We start from the raw sequence: 17,460 nt of genomic DNA on the forward strand, positions 1-17,460 counted from the left end.
GCCTGAATTATTACCTATGCTTTTGTTTTATAAATCAGCCATGCCTAAGTAATGTCCATCTTTTGGGGGTTTTGGGTACATTATTTCACTGCTCAATTAGGGTATGTCTACACTACCCCCTTAGTTCGAACTAGGGGGGTAATGTAGTCATTCGGAGTTGCAAATGAAGCCCGGGATTTGAATTTCCCGGGCTTCATTTGCATGATGCCGGCCGGCGCCATTTTTAAATGCTGGCTAGTTCGGACTCCGGGCCACGCGGCTACACGCGGCACGGTCTAGCTAGTTCGGATTAGGCTTCCTATTCCGAACTAGCTGTACACCTCGTTCCATCCGAACTAGCTAGTCCGTGCCGCATGTAGCCGCACGGCACGGAGTCCGAACTAGCCGGCATTTATAAATGGTGCCGGCCGGCATCATGCAAATGAAGCCCGGGAAATTCAAATCCCGGGCTTCATTTGCAACTCCGAATGACTACATTACCCCCCTAGTTCGAACTAGGGGTGTAGTGTAGACATACCCTTATTGAGTTAATGAGGTGGCATGCCTCAGTTTCCCTCTTACACTGCAGACCAGAATTTAATTGTCTGTTGTGAATAAATTTGGAGGTTCACTGAGAAGCTTTCCTTTTTTTTATAGTGATTTTCAGCAAGCCCAACAGGTTTTTTTTTCTGAAAGAGAATAATATTTAATGTTGCAGGGTTACTTATTAACACTACATTTATTTTTATGTATACATATTTTATTATATACCATTCCTTTTATTTGGACAATTTTTTTCTGAGGACAGTGTGTGTGTTACCCCCTCTTCAAATCTTTGAATAGCAGATTCCTTCTAAAACAACGAGGCAGCCTGCATTTACACACAACTTTGGATCTGAAAGCAAGCCAAAAAGTATTAGCAACCCAGAAACGCAGTCTTGAAAAGGAACACAGTGAAATCCAGAGCTTTGATTCTTTTCACTCTTAAGTTCTGCTTTTAAAGCACACAACAAAACCACAACCCCATTTTGGCTTTTTTTTTTTAGAGTGCACATGGTGTCTTACAGATTTTATGTACCCTCATCAAAGCAACAGTTTAATTACTTAGGACCCTTTAAGACTCACGGTTCTTGATATTGCTTTCCTTTTTAAAGTAATAGTTTGATTTGTTACCCAAAAGATAAGAAATCCAGACTCCATCCTCATTTTGGAGGTTTTATCTGTCTCAGATATTCAGCCTGTACCAAGATTTTGAACCTTATACAGCATTAAGGTATTTAAATGCCAGAAGACAAACAGCATCAGCTATTTTTGTTTGAAAATAAAAAGTGTCTTGTTAGTTTGCAACTTTAAATGAAAGGGCATTATTTAAAAACAAAAAACAATTAATTTGAAATCTTAAAAACAGATTTACAAATTTACAATTCATAAATTTAATTCCCTTTTATGGATTTAACCAGTTAAATTCCAGTAGGATTCCCTATTTCCCCTTTAGCAGATTTAACAAAAGTGTCCACAGCCAACTATTTAAATCAGAATACTTTTTGCCTGGATTATTTACATATTTTTCAGAAAAGAGGCTGCAAAAAACAAAGGAGGCTTTTTATAACACTTTTTCTTCTAGCATCTTTTACAACAATTGCTTAATTCCTTCCACACTTCATAGAGTTAACTTTTCACATATTTTTCCCTTAATTACTTGCTCATCCTTGAACTGAAAACTTCATTAGTTTAAATATTACCATTTTCAGTATTTTTTCAAGAATTTAAATTTCCAATGCCCCTTTGGGGCTTTAAACCTTTTACCCATTCTTACATGCTTATTTGGTTTCTTATTTGTCTGTGCTTAATTCTGCTTTCTCTGCTGAATGTCCCCTTTCCATAGTCACATGTTTTGTCCCTTACTAATTTAGCAAACTTAATTTTTGCTCTAAAGACTGTAATCTTGGCACCAATTTTGCCACTTTCCTTCGTGTTCCAGTATCTCCTTCACTTTGCTCTTTCCTCAGTTTTCCCCTGACCTCCTCTAGTTGTTCTACAGCTACACTTAAATGACCCTTTTTTATTTCAAGCTCTTGCTTATATTCTCCCAAATCAATCTACAATTGTTTAATTCGTGCCTCTTAATGCTGCCAATGCTTAAATTCTTCTTTGCTGCAGCGTATGCAAGCAACACAGCTGGGCTACATCTCGATTGCATCCCTTTTTCGTAAAAGAGATGCAAATTAGACGTATCGCAATTGCTAATGAAGCGGGGATTTAAATCTCCCCCCCTTTATTAGCATAAAAATGGCTGCCGCTTTTTTTCGGCACAGAGCTTTGCCAGAAAAAAGCGCCAGTCTAGATGCAGATCTTTTGGAAAATAAAGCCTTTTCCGAAAGATCCCTTATCTCTCTTAAAATAAGGGATAAGGGATCTTTCAGAAAAGGCTTTATTTTCCGAAAGATCTGCTCTAGACTGGCGCTTTTTTCCGGCAAAGCTCCGTGCCGAAAAAAAAAAGCGGCAGCCATTTTTATGCTAATGAAGGGGGGGAGAAAATCTTAAAAGCACTGTGTGTGTGTGTGTGTGTGTGTGTGTGTGTAATACTAAAACAATTAAAACAAACAGTGAAAGACAGAAAAAGGCATTAAAATGAATAATTAAATGGAATACTTAACAATTTAAATTTAATTCTTAACCCAGTCTAATTCTTAAATCAATTTAACACACTCACACTCACACTCTCACACACACTCACCCTCTGGGGCTGGCCAGACTCCAGGTAATGTTGGTTAATTTGGTTGAGGCAGAAGTCCGATGTGCACATCACCCTAATATGCTGAATCGATGGACTCCAGCTTGTGGGGGGAAATGGTGTGGTATATATCCCCTCAGCAGGGGCCAGTCCGTTGAAATGCCATCCACTGGTTACATGCAGTGCAGGTGGGGTCATGTCCGTTAGTGACACCCTTTTTGCACCACTTGCCTCACCATGAGTGTAAAACAATGGTTTGTCCATGGTTAGACTCTTCCCTTGTTACTTTTCTTATCTGGCAATGCTGGAAACGCTGCCTCAGCCACATACACAGTTCTTTTATTTTACAGTCCTTTTTTTTTAAAGTTGTGAACAAGTCCATAATCCTCCGGGACTCTTGCCTAGACCAAACAAGTCCATAATCGTCTCTTCAGTTCACTTGCTGTGGATTCACTCATACACTCATACTGACCATTCACACGACCCATGATTCGTGACAATGGGAGGGGAAGGAGGTTGTTGTGCACAGCAGAGTGCAGTGACTCTGGAGCTAGAGCACCCAGAGACCATGTCTACACTAGGAAATGATTTCAAAATCACTGAATTCGACTTAATAACTGCCAATTTTACAGCATCAAAATAGTGTTCCCACTACAGGGCGTCCCCGCTATACACCCAAGATACGTTCCAAAACATGGGGATGTAGCGTGAAATGATGTAAAGCGGGGATATTTTTCCTCGTGGCTGACTTCCATTTGCATGCATTGGTCCCTTTTTTTCTGCACGACGTAAGAACAAAGAATGGAAGGATGTTTAACGCAACTGTTCCTACAAGGGTCAACGACATTAGTGCAGAACCGATGTATCCTGGTGAGACATATAGCGGGGATGCCCTGTATGGGGAAGCCTAAAAATAGTCCGAGGCAGGCTCCATGAATGAGGATGTGCTACCTCAACATAGAGCCCTGGGGAGTAGTTAGTTCAAATTCCTCTGGGGAGCAGTTATTTTGAAATAATAGCACTGGAGAGTGCACACTAATGCTATTTCGAAATAGCTATTTCAAAATTAACGCTATTCCCTGAGGAAAACAGGAGTCCAGATTTCGAAATGCACTTCCCACTATTTTGAAATAAGAGATTGGTTTGGGTGGATGCTCCACCTATAAATTCAACCTAAGGGGGGTTATTTTGACATAAAGCCCTAGTGCAGACCAGGGCTAATTGTCTTCCCCGTGTGGACACCTTGAACATCACAGCACTGGGGGCTGATTTACTGCACAGATACTTGCCAGTGTCGACTTGGCCTTAATGCTAGTCAGTGTCCTGCTCACTGTGGTCAGTTTTTGTTTTTTCCTTCCTGTTGTCCAGATGAAGTTTCAGGGAAGATGAAGGTTCCCTCCATCGGCCAGAGCGCCAGAGCCAGCTCCCCTCTGCCTGGTTTTCTTGTTTTCTTCCTGACTTGTCATGTCGGCAGCAGGGAATCAGGTAGGACTCTGCGCTGGGTCTGCGGTTTCTTAGAGGATTTATTTAAGTCCTGGAAGTGTCTTAACAACATGTGCACCTCAGAGTCAGTGGAACTTCTCACAGGGTGTGTCTACACTGCATCGCTATTTCGAAATAACAATTTGGGTGTCTACACAGCCATTCCTTTATTTTGAAGTACTTTCAAAAGAACGGGCAGCTTATTCCAAAAACTATACATCTCATTCCATGAGGAATAACGCCTCTTCTGAAATAGCTATTTCGAAATAAGGCCTGTAGAGACACTCCACTGCTGCTATTTCAAAATAGCCCCCTTCCCTCCGCCCCCTCCTAGGGCCGTTCTAAGTTATTCCTCCCCAGGGCCTCCTGGGGCTCTAAATCGAGGTAGCAAGTCTACGGCTGTGTCTACACTGGGCCACTTATTCCGGAAAATCAGCCGCTTTTCCGGAATAAGCTGCGAGCTGTCTACACTGGCCCTTGAATTTCCGGAAAAGCAACGACGCTCTACTGTACAAAATCAGCCACTATTCCGGAAAAACTATTCTGCTCCCGCTCGGGCATAAGTCCTTATTCCGGAACACTGTTCCGGAAAAGGGCCAGTGTAGACAGCCCAGTAGTCTTTTCCGGAAAAAAGCCCCGATTGCGAAAATGGCGATCGGGGTTCTTTTCCGGAAAAGCGCGTCTACATTGGCCACAGACGCTTTTCCGGAAAAAGGGCTTTTCCGGAAAAGCAGCCTGCCAATGTAGATGCTCCTTTTCCGGAAAAACTGAAAACGGAATAGTATTCCGTTTTAAGCAGTTCCGGAAATTCATGCCAGTGTAGACAGCCTACATGTGTTCCTCAGACTAGTTTTGAGGCTTCTCTGCAGCGTGGATGGGCTATTTTGAAATCAGTGCGCAGTGTAGACGTACCCTGCGTGTAAACATAACACAGCGAGCTCAGTGTAACCCAGGGGATGGTGCTGTGACTGTGGGGAACTCTCCTGGCTTCTGTACTACCCTGGTGAAATGGGCAAGTGGCAGGATCTGAGTCCTCGCTCCCACGTCTTTACCCAGGGGCATGTCTACACTGGGGAGTTATTTCAAAACAACTCCCCTTATTTTGAAATAACAAGGCATCCACACGACCAAGCCTGTTCTTTCAAAATAATGCCTGCTTGGGAAGAGGAAAAGGCTTATTTCAAAATAGGTGCTCCAGCAGTGGCCACATGCCCTCATGTTCAAGGTGTTAGAATCTTCTCTCCGATATTAGCTCGCTCGGTTGGGGTCTCCCTCTAGCCTGGCCTGCAAGGCTCATTGGCTGGTGGCATCTCCTTGTGCCGGGTCTCTTCCCAGTAGCTCCAGGGAATACAAACTACAGCAAACAGGACTGGTTTTGTGTGTGCCACTGACTAAATGGACAAGATCTTCTCTCTGAGCTTTTCTGCCTTCTCTCCTGGGACATTCCACAGCACAATTTACAGTGGTGGGACCTGACCAGCCTGTCACGGCCGTGGTGGGAGATGACGTCGTGTTACCCTGTCACCTGTCCCCCCGGATGAGCGCTGAGAACATGGAGGTGAGATGGTTCCAGCGGGAGTCCATTCCCTTTGTGCACCTGTACCGGTATGGGAAGGATAAGTTTGGGCAGCAGATGTCCAAGTATCGTGGTAGGACAGAGCTTTCCAAAGCCGGCATCACAGATGGGAATGTGGCCTTGAGGATTGTGAATGTCAGGCCCTCTGACGAAGGACAGTACCACTGCTTTGTTCAGGATGGTGCCTCTTATGAAGAAACTGTACTGGAACTGAAGGTCGCAGGTCAGTAACGTGGGTCTGTTGACTCTTTTTAGCTGGCTCATAGACCCAGACCCACAGAACTAGTCAAGTGCCTCTCTCCCCACATCAAGCACTTAACTCCAAAAGTTAAGTGCCCAGGAGATCTTCAGAGTCTTTCTCTGTGTAAAAAAACGTTTCCTGTGGGACGCCAGAGTGATGTCATCACTTTCTTTTCTTTCCAGTGATGGAGATTCCACAACCTCCCTGGGCAATTTATTCCAGGTAGTTAGAAAGTTTTTCCTAATGTCCAACCTAAACCTCCCTTGCTGCAGTTTAAGCCCATTGCTTCTTGTCCTATCATCAGAGGCCAAGTAGAACAATTTTTCTCCCTGCTCCTTGTAACACCGTTTTAGGTACTTGAAAACCACTAACATGGAGTTCTTTGAGGGGTCAACAAACATGTGAACAAAGGAATCCAATGGATATAGTGTACTTAGGTTTCCAGAAAGCCTTTGACAAGGTCCCTCACCAAAGGCTCTTAAGTATGTTATCTTGGACAAAAGAGGGATGGTCCTCACAGATTGAAGACAGGAGGAAAGAAAGGGTAGGAATGAATCGTAAGTTTTCATAATGGAGAGAGGTAACTAGGGGGTCCCCCAAAGGTCTGTTCTGGAATCAGTCCTATTCAATTTATTTATAAATGATTTGGAGAAAGGGATAAACATTGAGGTGGCAAAGTTTGCAGATGGGACCAAATTGCTCGTGATAGTTAAGACCAAAATAGACTGAAGAGCTTTGAAAAGCCACTGTGACGGACAGGGCCGTGTCTGGGCACAGCTGAGGGCGTCCGCTCAGGGCGAATTGCTCAAATCCGGGGCTCCTTACAGTCCCCCTGCTGGCGACCTCTCCACACAGGCCACAAACCAGTCTCACAGAGCGCTTCAGCTGCCTGCCTGAAGCCTCCCGAGCAAAACCCCTCCGACACCCCAGCAATATCCGTGCCCCAGATGGCCCCGGGCCTTATACACAGGTGGGGGGTCCTAGCACCCAATCCCACCTACCCCGAACAAGTCCTGTCCAGTTCCAAGAAACCAGCCACAGATCCCTGGTCAATTTACCCTCTGGATCTTACCCACAAATCACGCTGGGCCAATCCTTTAGAATTTATATCTAAAGGTTTATTATCACAAGAAAGAAAAGCATGAGAGTAAGGTTGTTAAAGTACAGTACGTTACATGCACCGAATCTCCCAGTCCTCGATGCAGGCTCTAGCAGAGATGTTGCAGCTGCTGGTTTAAAAGTTCTTATTGCACATCCTACGATCAGGATGGGCTCACAGGTCTTCCGGGCTCTTCAATCCCTGCAGTGCTGCCTCTGGGATGAAGTGCTGAGCTGAGAACAAAATGGCATCGACCACATGGCCTCTTTATACTCCTTCCTGGCCTCTTCTTGTCTGCAGCAAGTCACCTGGTCAGAGGCCAATCTCTATGTTTCCTGCTGGCTGCCCTCAGGTGTCAAATCCCATTCTTTGGGTGTGTCCATAGCCTATTGAGAGTCATTGTCCCACAGGGCTTTGCTACTCAGCCTGTCCATAGCAATGCTTAACCACATTCAGAGAAATATTCAGCTTCCACACAGATTACAGATTCCTACCTACACACATAGACATTATACACTCACATAAATAGCGTACATAAGATCAACAAACAACAATCTCCCATTCAACACCCCACATGGCTCCCCCCACACCAATTTCTGGGGCCAACACCCCCACCTAGGGGTGCAGCAGCGATTTGGCTGCTTCCCTCCAATTCAGCAACGTGACACCAATCTAGGTGCTTGGGCAACAAAATGGCAAATGAAATTGAATGTTGATAAATGTAAAGTAATGCACGTGGGGAGGGGGGGAATAATCCCAGCTACACATACAGTATGATGTAGATTAATGCCTATTCTGAAATAGCTATTTTGAAATAGGGGCTGAGTAGATGCTTCACTTCTGCTGTTTCGAAATAGAGGTGACGTAGTTCTGGTCCGAGCTCTCCCCATTTGTCCATCGCTATAGTGATGGAAAGGACCAGTATGGAGAGCAGATGCTGGAATACCAGGGGAGGACAGAGTTCTTGCATGATGGTCTGACCCATGGGAACATTACCTTGAAAATTCTCCATGTCAGACTCTCTGATGAAGGGTGGTACAGCTGTTTTGTTCAAGACAGCTTCTTTTTTGAAGAAGCTCTATTGAAACTAAAGGTGGCAGGTCAATAGCATGTGTCTGTACGTCTCTCGGGGATGGCGCTGAGCGAGTTAAATGCTTTGAACATTTTACCCACGGTCTGTTGCCAAGATGACTCACTTACTTGTACCAAATGTGGAGAAAAGTGGAGAAGGTGCCCCTGGATTCTGACGCCTTCTTCCTCAAGAGTCATCTCACCCTTTCACCTAACACTTTCCAGGTGTGGTACATGGACCCAAACAGAGACATAAAACCCAATTTCTCATAGGCACAAGGTTAAATCTAATGCCAAGGAATGACTTTTCGTTTCCTGAGATAATTTGCAAATGCCCTTCTGTGGCGAGGCAACAGCTCCACACTGCCTGGGAACGGTGAATGCAGGCTGGAGGGAGCCTGGGCAGAGCCCTGGCCCATTGGGGAGAGGCTTTGAAAGAGCCGAGCAGGGTGCAGTTTGCTGGGGCAGCCCTATAGAAAGAGAGCTGCCCGCAGAGAGAGTCAGTGAGGCCCTGGCCAAGGAAGGTGCAGGGCCTGGTTCCCTCAGAGAAGGCACCGTCAGTAGAGCAGGGCTGGGTAGGCCCAAGGGGGCTAACGAGGGAGGCTCCAGCCTGATCCCTGCACAGCTGTGGCCTTGCTACAAGGCCAGGCAAACAGCCAGAGGGGACGTGGCTCAGGGAGCAAGAGGCAGTGGAGGGGAGCAGAGGGCAGGACAAGGCAGCTGCCATAGTGTCCCTGAGTCACAACCCAGAGATGTGGGCGGACCTGCGTCTCCCTCCCCATTCTCCTTCCACCTCACCTCACCGCCAAGTCATGGCCCACACAGACTGTCGTGTGCCCCTGAGGCAGAGGGGCTGGGCTTGGAGGCCACAGTCAGCCACAAGGGCAGGAGAGACTCAGCACCTCCGATAACCCCTGGAGGGGGATGAGAACTCACTGGAGCGGCACTGCTAGAGGGCCGTGTCCTGCAGAGGGCGCCACATTCCTGGAGCAGTGCGGGTCTGGAACATGAGCGTGGACCATAGACGGGCGAGACACCTCCAGGAGGGGGCGCCCTGCTGAGAAAGGGCTAATTCCCCAGAGCTACCAGCAGGAGGCGCCACAGCAGTGAGACTAATGGCCTTTGTAGTGGGACAGACCTGTGCAGCCTTCATGTCACTTGCAATTAGTTACACAGGGAGTCACAGCTGTGCCGGTCTGGAATGCCCGTTGAATAGCCTATGGGCCCCAGACACTCCATATTTAAAATACAGATGTTAACATGCAGTAACTTTCCTCATTAAGTAGTCGGTGGATTGGTTATCGACTACTCCATGAGTTGATAAGGGTAGGCAGTTCCAAGGTGCAGACTGGCTTTCGCCATGGTTCACCGTCACTTTCCCCACTGCTGCTCCCCATCGAAAGGGCCAGGGGAGCCAAGCCACAGAAAGGCTGGTGCAGTCCCTGCTCCCGCGGGTCTCCGAAGTTTGATCGTCACGTGCTGGCTCCCCTGACCGCTTCAATACAATGTGGCAGTGGGGACAGTGATGCAGACTGATCAGACCCCCGCAGGAGCAGGGACTGAGCCAGCGTACTCGTGTGCTGAACCCCAGGAGGAATGGGGAGGCGGGACTAGTCAATAGAGCTAACTGGTAAGCTTCTGCTTATTGGTTAGTTAACTAGTTGACTAGTCGCTGACATCCCTAATCTGAAAAAGAGAACCACACGACTTACTGCCCTGGGATGTTCTGGAGTCACCTTCTGAGGGTCCCTTGCTTTCCGTAGAACACAACACACAACTTGGAGGAGGAAGAATTCATCCCATGTGGGTCAGTTCTCTACTGATTCTCATCAGTCGGGTGGTTGAAGATTGTGACGACCTGCTGGGGTCGGAGTTTTGACATAGCCACTGCCGCTTGCTTTCTCTGGGGCTCCTCACTGCCTGGCCCCACTGGGCCAGTTCCCCGGTCTCCCCCAGCTTCCCGGGATACTCCTCCCCAAATAGGATCAGGCCCCAAAGCAATTATTTAGGTGAGCCCCCTTTGGCAATGAAAGGGGGAATGTGCACAATGGTTGTTACCCCAGGTAACAATTATTTACACTGGGCTTGATGGTAAATAAAAATAAATGTAAGAAGTGCAAGCAGTAGGACTGAAGTGGTCATAAGTGAGAACAGGCAGAGCAAAGTAAATTACAAATTCCAAACAACAGAAATCACGTAGCTAATTTTAACACTGAAACCTTAGTACAAACTCAGCACAAGCTCACCCTACAACTGCTCCCTTTCAGCTGAGCCTCCAAACCAGGGAAGTCTCCTCTGCCCCTGGGTCTCTGGTTCACTCTCCTGGGTGTGTCAGCCAAGAACCAAGACCCGCTAGTTTCCTGTTGTTTTATAGATTCCCACTGTCACATGGGAAGTTACCTGGCCAGTCCCTGCCAGTTAGGGAGGTCAGGGGACTTCCTAAGACCAACCACTAAGACTGAAGAACACAGGCTTCTTGCATACGGTAGCCCAGACAGTGAGGTATCCCAGCATTGGAAACACCCTGGATGGCACATTAAAACCATAAAGCCATTCCATTCTCCATACATCTAATTTTACATACAAGAACAATAAACAGATCCAGCGGATTATGACATGAAATTGCAGCCAGGGAGGTTTAGGTTGAACGTTAGGAAAAACTTCCTGCCTGTCAGAAAAACTTCCTGCCTGTCAGGGTGATTAAACACTGGAATAAAGTGCTTAGGAAGGTTGTGGAATCTCCATCTCAGACAGATACCCGTCAGGGGTACTCTAGATGGTGCTTGGTCCTGCCATGAGGGCAAGAGACTGGACTCAAGGACCTTTCGAGGTCCCTTCCAGGTCTAGAATTCTGTGATTCTCTGAAGATTACTGGGTTACATGAGATCATTTGTCCAAAACACCTTTGAGTTAGGCATATCTGTGTCCATAGGTCGATTTTCTAAAGCATGTTGGGGGGTGGGGAGGAGAGTCCATCATGAAGATGATTATGCTCAAGTAGATGTCCAGATATTTTTCCCCTTCTGCTTTAGTTCTGCATTTGCAGGGTCAAGTAGAAGAGCTTCCATAATCAAAGAGGTGACATTTCACCTGAAGGCACATTTGAAATACAAGGATTATTTTTCTCTGTTTTTTTTTAACAGCATCTGTTAGTACTAAATTCAGTGATCAAGTAAAAGGTTTCCTGTAGTCCCAAAATGACATGTCTGTATGGATCTTGGGAGGAGAAAGCTTTCCAGCCCCTCCATGAAATAATTTGTTTCTTGTTCCTCTATTTCCCTGAGTCCATGGGCATTTGAGAATAAAGGGGAAGTTTAATTTCTTATTCTCTAGGCTCAGTATGTGCATAAATCAACATGGATTTACACATTTGTCTCTAGCTTCAGGCTCTGCTCCTCAAATCTCTGTTGAGGATTACCAGGATGGAGGGATCCGAGTGGTGTGTCGGTCAGCTGGGTGGTACCCAGAGCCCGAAGTGGTGTGGAGAGATCTCAATGGACAGGCCTTTCCTTCAGCCTCTCAAACAAATTCCCAAGAAGCCAATGGACTGTATGGAACACAAACATCTGCCATTGTAATGGAAAATTCCAATCGGAACTTGTCCTGTTTGGTCAGGAACACCCGTCTCAGCCAAGAAAAGGAATCAACATTATTTTATATATCAGGTCAGTGACCATCAAAAACTACACACTGAGCAGCAATAGAAAAAAAAAGACAGCAACCTCCTGATCAGAATAAATACGGTGTGTATTTAAAACAAATATACAAACAAAAAAACTCCAAGAAACCTAATTAACTAACGGTGTGACATAAATAATTTAAGTTTTGTCTACACTAAGAAGATTTTGCCAATACAGCTCTGCCAACAAAACACTGCTAGGCTGTGTCTAGACTACACTTCTCTGTCAACAGAGAGATATAGATTAGGCACGTCGAAATTGCTAACTAAGCGGGGATTTAAATAGCATAAACATGGCCACCACTTTTTTTTTTAAACATAGCTTTTTCAATAAAAAAGCCAGCAGTCTAGATGAGGATCTGTGGAAAAATAAACCCTTTTTTGAAAGATCCCTTATTCCTCATAAAATGAGGTTTACAGGATCTTTTGAAAAAGGGTTTATTTTTCGACAGATCTGCATCTAGACTGCCGTTTTTTTGAAAAAGCTCCATTTTGAAAAAAAGTGGTTGCCATGTTTATGCTAATAAAGCACGGGATATTTAAATCACCGTCTCATTAGCAATTTCGACGAGCCTAATCTGCATCTCTCTGTCGACAGAGAGGTGTAGTCTAGACACAGCCCCAGTGTGGACCAATGTTCTCTCTATTTTTTTTCCATTCATGTGCAGAATAAATGTTATGTGCACCAGTTGAATGTGCAGATGTGCACTACCAGTAGAAACACATCCTTTTGGCGGACGGTGCTCTGTGCACTCTGCTAATCAGTTTGATGGCATCTGAATCTCTCCTGAGTGGCCGCCCAAGCACACAACTTACAGTGAACACTGGTGTGGACACTGCCATACTGGCTAAGCTGTACTTTTGCTGTTCTTTCTTACCCCAGAGTCCCAAACCGACATAACCTATACGGGTGTGTAAGTGCAGGATTTCCAGTATAGCTGTGTCTATAGTCGGGCTTTTATCAGAGTAACTCTGTTGATAAATCATCACAACCCCAAATCATGTGTGGTGTCAGAAATGTTTTCTGTTGTAAAGTAGACATTAGGCACTTTTGAAATTCCCACCCGTACTGTGCAGTTATCAGACCAATCTAGTTATTGTATTTTTCTGCCAGAGGGAACATAAGGGCACTGACCTGGCTGAAGGATGTGTTACGTTCCACTTGTTTCCTTTGACATCAGAGATTTTGAATGTCTCACCCAAAACCTGTAACAGTATTTGACTGAAGAGTAAAGGGAAGGTGCAGGAGACAAACAGCCAAACATCCTTCTGCTCCTGCACAGATGTACGATTGTTGGATATTCTATTGGCTGGTTATGGGTGGAGGAACAACTCTTCACTCTGTTGCGAGGCTCAAACTCCAGACAAATCCTTGGCCCACTTAAGTCAATGGCCAAGCTTTGATTGAGTTCAGAGTGACCCAGATTTCAACTCTACAAGGGTTTTGTTTCTTAAGCCATTGACTGAAACAGTGATGCTCCCAGCTCACCAGCTGCTTAGATGCTCTCAGGTGGCATCATTGCAGAGAGGACAAGTTGGTTGATTTATGCGCCTTGGCTGGAGTGTTTCCCGCTCTGCTGGGCAGTGAGTGTGAAAGCCCAACATACCTTGTTGCACACACCTAGAACAGAGGTTGAGCGGGGGGGGGAGAGGGAAGGGAGAAGGGGAGGAAGAGAGACTGATGTTGGCACAGTCAGTTAACTGAACCTGGCACCTGGCCTAGTGGTGCTGTTCAGGGTTGGTAGGTGGGGTGGCCTCACCGGATGGGGTGAAGACAGGAGGTTCATGTCTGATTCTTGGGAAAGGGCAGCCAATAGAGGACTTTAAAATGGCCGATAATGCAGTCTGGGCAGTGAGATGGTGGCCGTGGTATTTTGCCTTGGTGTCATGGCAGGGAACGGGGAGCACTGAGGCCAGGGACAAGGAGGGTGAAGTTGCACAGGAGAAAGTGGTGGGATTTACATCTGAGGTTTAAAAAGGAGAACTAGGAATCATGAATCGCTTCCCGCACAGTCGTTTGGATGAATTGTGCTTATGATTCATTGACAGATTATGGGGGAAATAGTGGATCTACAAGCTGTTGTTTTCAGACAACCCGGCAGTTTCTGAGTGTTCTGTAACCGACAGCCTTGTGCTCCCTGACATAACACCCAGGCTGTGTCTACACTGGGCCATTTATTCCGGAAAATCAGCCGCTTTTCCGGAATAAGCTGCGAGCTGTCTACACTGGCCCTTGAATTTCCAGAAAAGCAACGATGCTCTACTGTACAAAATCAGCCACTATTCCGGAAAAACTATTCTGCTCCCGCTCGGGCATAAGTCCTTACTCCGGAACACTGTTCCGGAAAAGGGCCAGTGTAGACAGCCCAGTAGTCTTTTCCGGAAAAAAGCCCCGATCACGAAAATGGCGATCGGGGCTCTTTTCCGGAAAAGCGCGTCTACATTGGCCACAGACGCTTTTCCGGAAAAAGGGCTTTTCCGGAAAAGCAGCCTGCCAATGTAGACGCTCCTTTTCCGGAAAAACTGAAAACAGAATAGTATTCCGTTTTAAGCAGTCCCGGAAATTCATGCCAGTGTAGACACAGCCCCAGTGATCAGAGACTTTAACGATGGCCACTCGCACCGGTTACTGTTACTAGCAGTGATTGTTACATTAGATGCCCTGTATGAGACAATTGCCCCACTGTGCTGCGCACTGCACAAAGCCACAGACTGACAGTCGGTACCTCGTGCTTGCTACAAAGAACAAGCCTCTATATACAGGCAGTCCCCGGGTTACGTACAAGATAGGGACTGAAGGTTTGTTCTTAAGTTGAATTTGTATGTAAGTCGGAACTGGTACATATTGTAGGGGAAACTCTAGCCAAACATTTTTTTTAGTTTTGGATAGCATAGGGAAAGGTTAACTCCCCTCTAATGTTTGTTTTGCTGTCTGTTCCCCTGTTCAGAAGATTTCACATCTATTTCTGTCCCTGTGACAAACTCAGGACTAAAGGAGTAACTCATCAAATACCAAACAGCTCTGCACCATGCTTTGAGCTAATAGCTTTATTTCCACACACCACCCAGGGTTCTAGGAGGAGGGTCCTTTTTTTGCTAACACAATGAGGCCAGCACTTTGTTTGTTTTGGTGGAGTCTTTGTTTGCCCAGGGAGCCCAGCATGTATAGGGGGAGGAGGGGCGGAGAGGCTGCTTTTGTCTGCTGTTCGGCAGCCTGTTGCTCAGGGGAGGGGGCAGCCTGTTGCTGGCAGGGGGGGAGGGGGGAGGCATGCAGGATGCGAGGCCGCGGGGGGGGGGGGGGAGCGGGCGTGGGGAGGCACTTTTCCTCAGCCCGGCAGCTCTGCGGGATCCCTGTCCCTGTGGCCAGCTGCTGCAGGCAGGGGCCAGTTGGAGCCGGCTGAAGAGGAGGAGGAGGTGGATTCTAGGACCCAGGTGAGCGAGCCCCGGGGACACTGCTGCGCTCCAGGAGCCCGGCATGTATAGAGGGGAGGAGGGGCAGAGAGGCTGCTTTTGTCTCTTCGGCAGCCTGTTGCTCAGGGGAGGGGGCAGCCTGTTGCTGGCAGGGGGGGCAGCGGGCGTGGGGAGGCACTTTTCCTCTGCCCGGCAGCTCTGCGGTCCCCAGTCGGAGCCGGCCCGAGGAGGAGGAGGATCCTAGGACCCAGGTGAGCGAGCCCCGGGAATGCTGCTGCGCATGTGCGGGAGTTGCCTCACCCCGTTCGTATCTAGGGATCCGACGTAAGTCGGATCCACGTAAGTCGGGGACTGCCTGTAATCAGAACCCCAGCGAGGCTGGCCAGGAAATGGAGCCACAGAGAGGGGAAAGGGCTTGTCCACATTCCCATGGCAGATCTCACAAGTCCCATCCCGCTGCCCCAGGCTCACTTATACACCAACGTGCAAATGTGGTGGCTCTACTGGTTGGTTTGTGGTGTTTGGGGCAGTGCCGATGGGGCCACATTCCCTCCTCTGTGTTAGACTGGTCCCATGGGGGCTGCCTTACACACAACGGAGTCATCAGAGCTGTTTACTGAGTCATGTGGGTGCCTCTGGGCTTGTGTTTTTCAGATCCCCTTTTCCCTAAGGTGAATCCCTGGAAGGTGTCTCTGGATATGATGATCCTGGTGGTTTTGTTTGGTTTCATTGCTCTGAGTGTTTATCTCTTCAAAATCAAAGGTAAATGTTGGAGCAGGAAACACAGGGACATTCACACGGGATTTTCTTCAAAGAAGGAGGAAATTAAACCTTTTTGCCTTTGTGGGATACATCAAAGTCTCCGTCATTCTAACCATTCTAGGGCCAGTGTGAAGACCCTGCCTGTGACATGCTGGAGGGGGGGGAGTGCGGGGGCTCTGGCTCACAGCTACCCTTCCTGCGCAGGCACCGAGAGGTACAGGGCATTTCGCATTAGCCCCGCACAGCACAGGTCAATTTCACAGAATCAAAGAATCCTAGAACACTAGCACTGGAAGAGACCTCGAGAGGCCATCGAGTTCAGCCCCCTGCCCTCAAGGCAGGACCCAGCACCATTTAGACCATACCTGACAGGTCTGTTCTTAAATATCTCCAGAGATAGAGATTCCACAACCCCCAAGGCAATTTATTCCAGTGTTTCACCACCTTGACGTTCCACGAGGAGTACAGATAGTTCGGACTAGGAAGCCTATTCTGAACTATCTAGTTCGTGTAGCTGCGGGCACGGAGTCCGCAGTAGCGGACATTTAAAAATGGCGGCGCCCGGCAACATGCAAATGAAGCCCGGGAAATTCAAATCCCGGGCTTCATTTGCAAGTTCGTATGACTACATTAACCACTCTAGTTCGAACTAGGGTGGTAGTGTAGACATACCCATAGATAGTTGGGTTTGTGATGACCAGGAAAACCGTATGGTCACTTGCCTGCCTGGTGTGAAGGTTGCGGATCTCTCGAGGCATCTAGATAGACTTATGTGTAGTGCTGGGGAGGAGCCGGTGGTTGTGGTACATGTAGGTACCAATGACATAGGGAAAGTAGGAGAGATGCCCTGGAGGCCAAATTTAGGCTGCTAGGAAAGAGACTGAAATCCAGGACCTCTATGGTGGCATTCTCAGAAATGCTTCCAGTTCCACGCGCAGGGCCAGGTAGGCAGGCAGAGCTTCAGTCTCAACGCGTGGATGAGACGATGGTGTAGGGAAGAGGGCTTTGGATTTATTAGGAACTGGGGACACTTTTGGGAGAGGGGGAGCCTATGCAGGAAGGATGGGCTCCACCTAAACCAGGGTGGAACCAGGCTGCTGGCACTGAACATTAAAAAGGCCGTAGAGCAGATTTTAAACTAAGAGATGGGGGAAAGCCGATTGGTGTGGAGATGCACGTAAATCGGAGGGAGACTTCTCTTAGAGGAGAATCCATTCATAGAGATTCTCTAAGCTGTAGTCAGAAAGGGTATGTCTACACTACCCTCCTAATTCGAACTAGCGGGGTAATGTAGGCATACCGCACTTGCAAATGAAGCCCGGGATTTGAATTTCCCGGGCTTCATTTGCATAAACTGGGCGCCGCCAATTTTAAATCTCTGCTCGTTCAAACCCCGTGCCGCGTGGCTACACGCAGCACGAACTAG

At 47.2% G+C, this 17,460-nt stretch overlaps 1 protein-coding gene across 3 annotated transcripts in view; it reads left to right on the plus strand.

The window, feature by feature from the left end:
• Window positions 1-17,460, plus strand: part of LOC102460034 (butyrophilin subfamily 1 member A1-like) — a 49,173-nt gene that overhangs the window by 18,289 nt on the left and 13,424 nt on the right. For all 3 annotated transcript variants that reach the window (XM_075914035.1, XM_075914036.1, XM_075914034.1), the window contains exons 2-5: window positions 4,082-4,198; window positions 5,647-5,994; window positions 11,563-11,847; window positions 15,927-16,034. In XM_075914035.1, the coding sequence (XP_075770150.1) occupies window positions 4,099-4,198; window positions 5,647-5,994; window positions 11,563-11,847; window positions 15,927-16,034 (841 nt within the window). In that variant the 5' untranslated portion in view covers window positions 4,082-4,098. The remainder of the gene's footprint in view (window positions 1-4,081; window positions 4,199-5,646; window positions 5,995-11,562; window positions 11,848-15,926; window positions 16,035-17,460) is intronic.

The sequence above is a fragment of the Pelodiscus sinensis genome, chromosome 32 (genome assembly GCF_049634645.1).
Source record: "Pelodiscus sinensis isolate JC-2024 chromosome 32, ASM4963464v1, whole genome shotgun sequence".
Classification (NCBI taxonomy): domain Eukaryota; kingdom Metazoa; phylum Chordata; order Testudines; family Trionychidae; genus Pelodiscus; species Pelodiscus sinensis.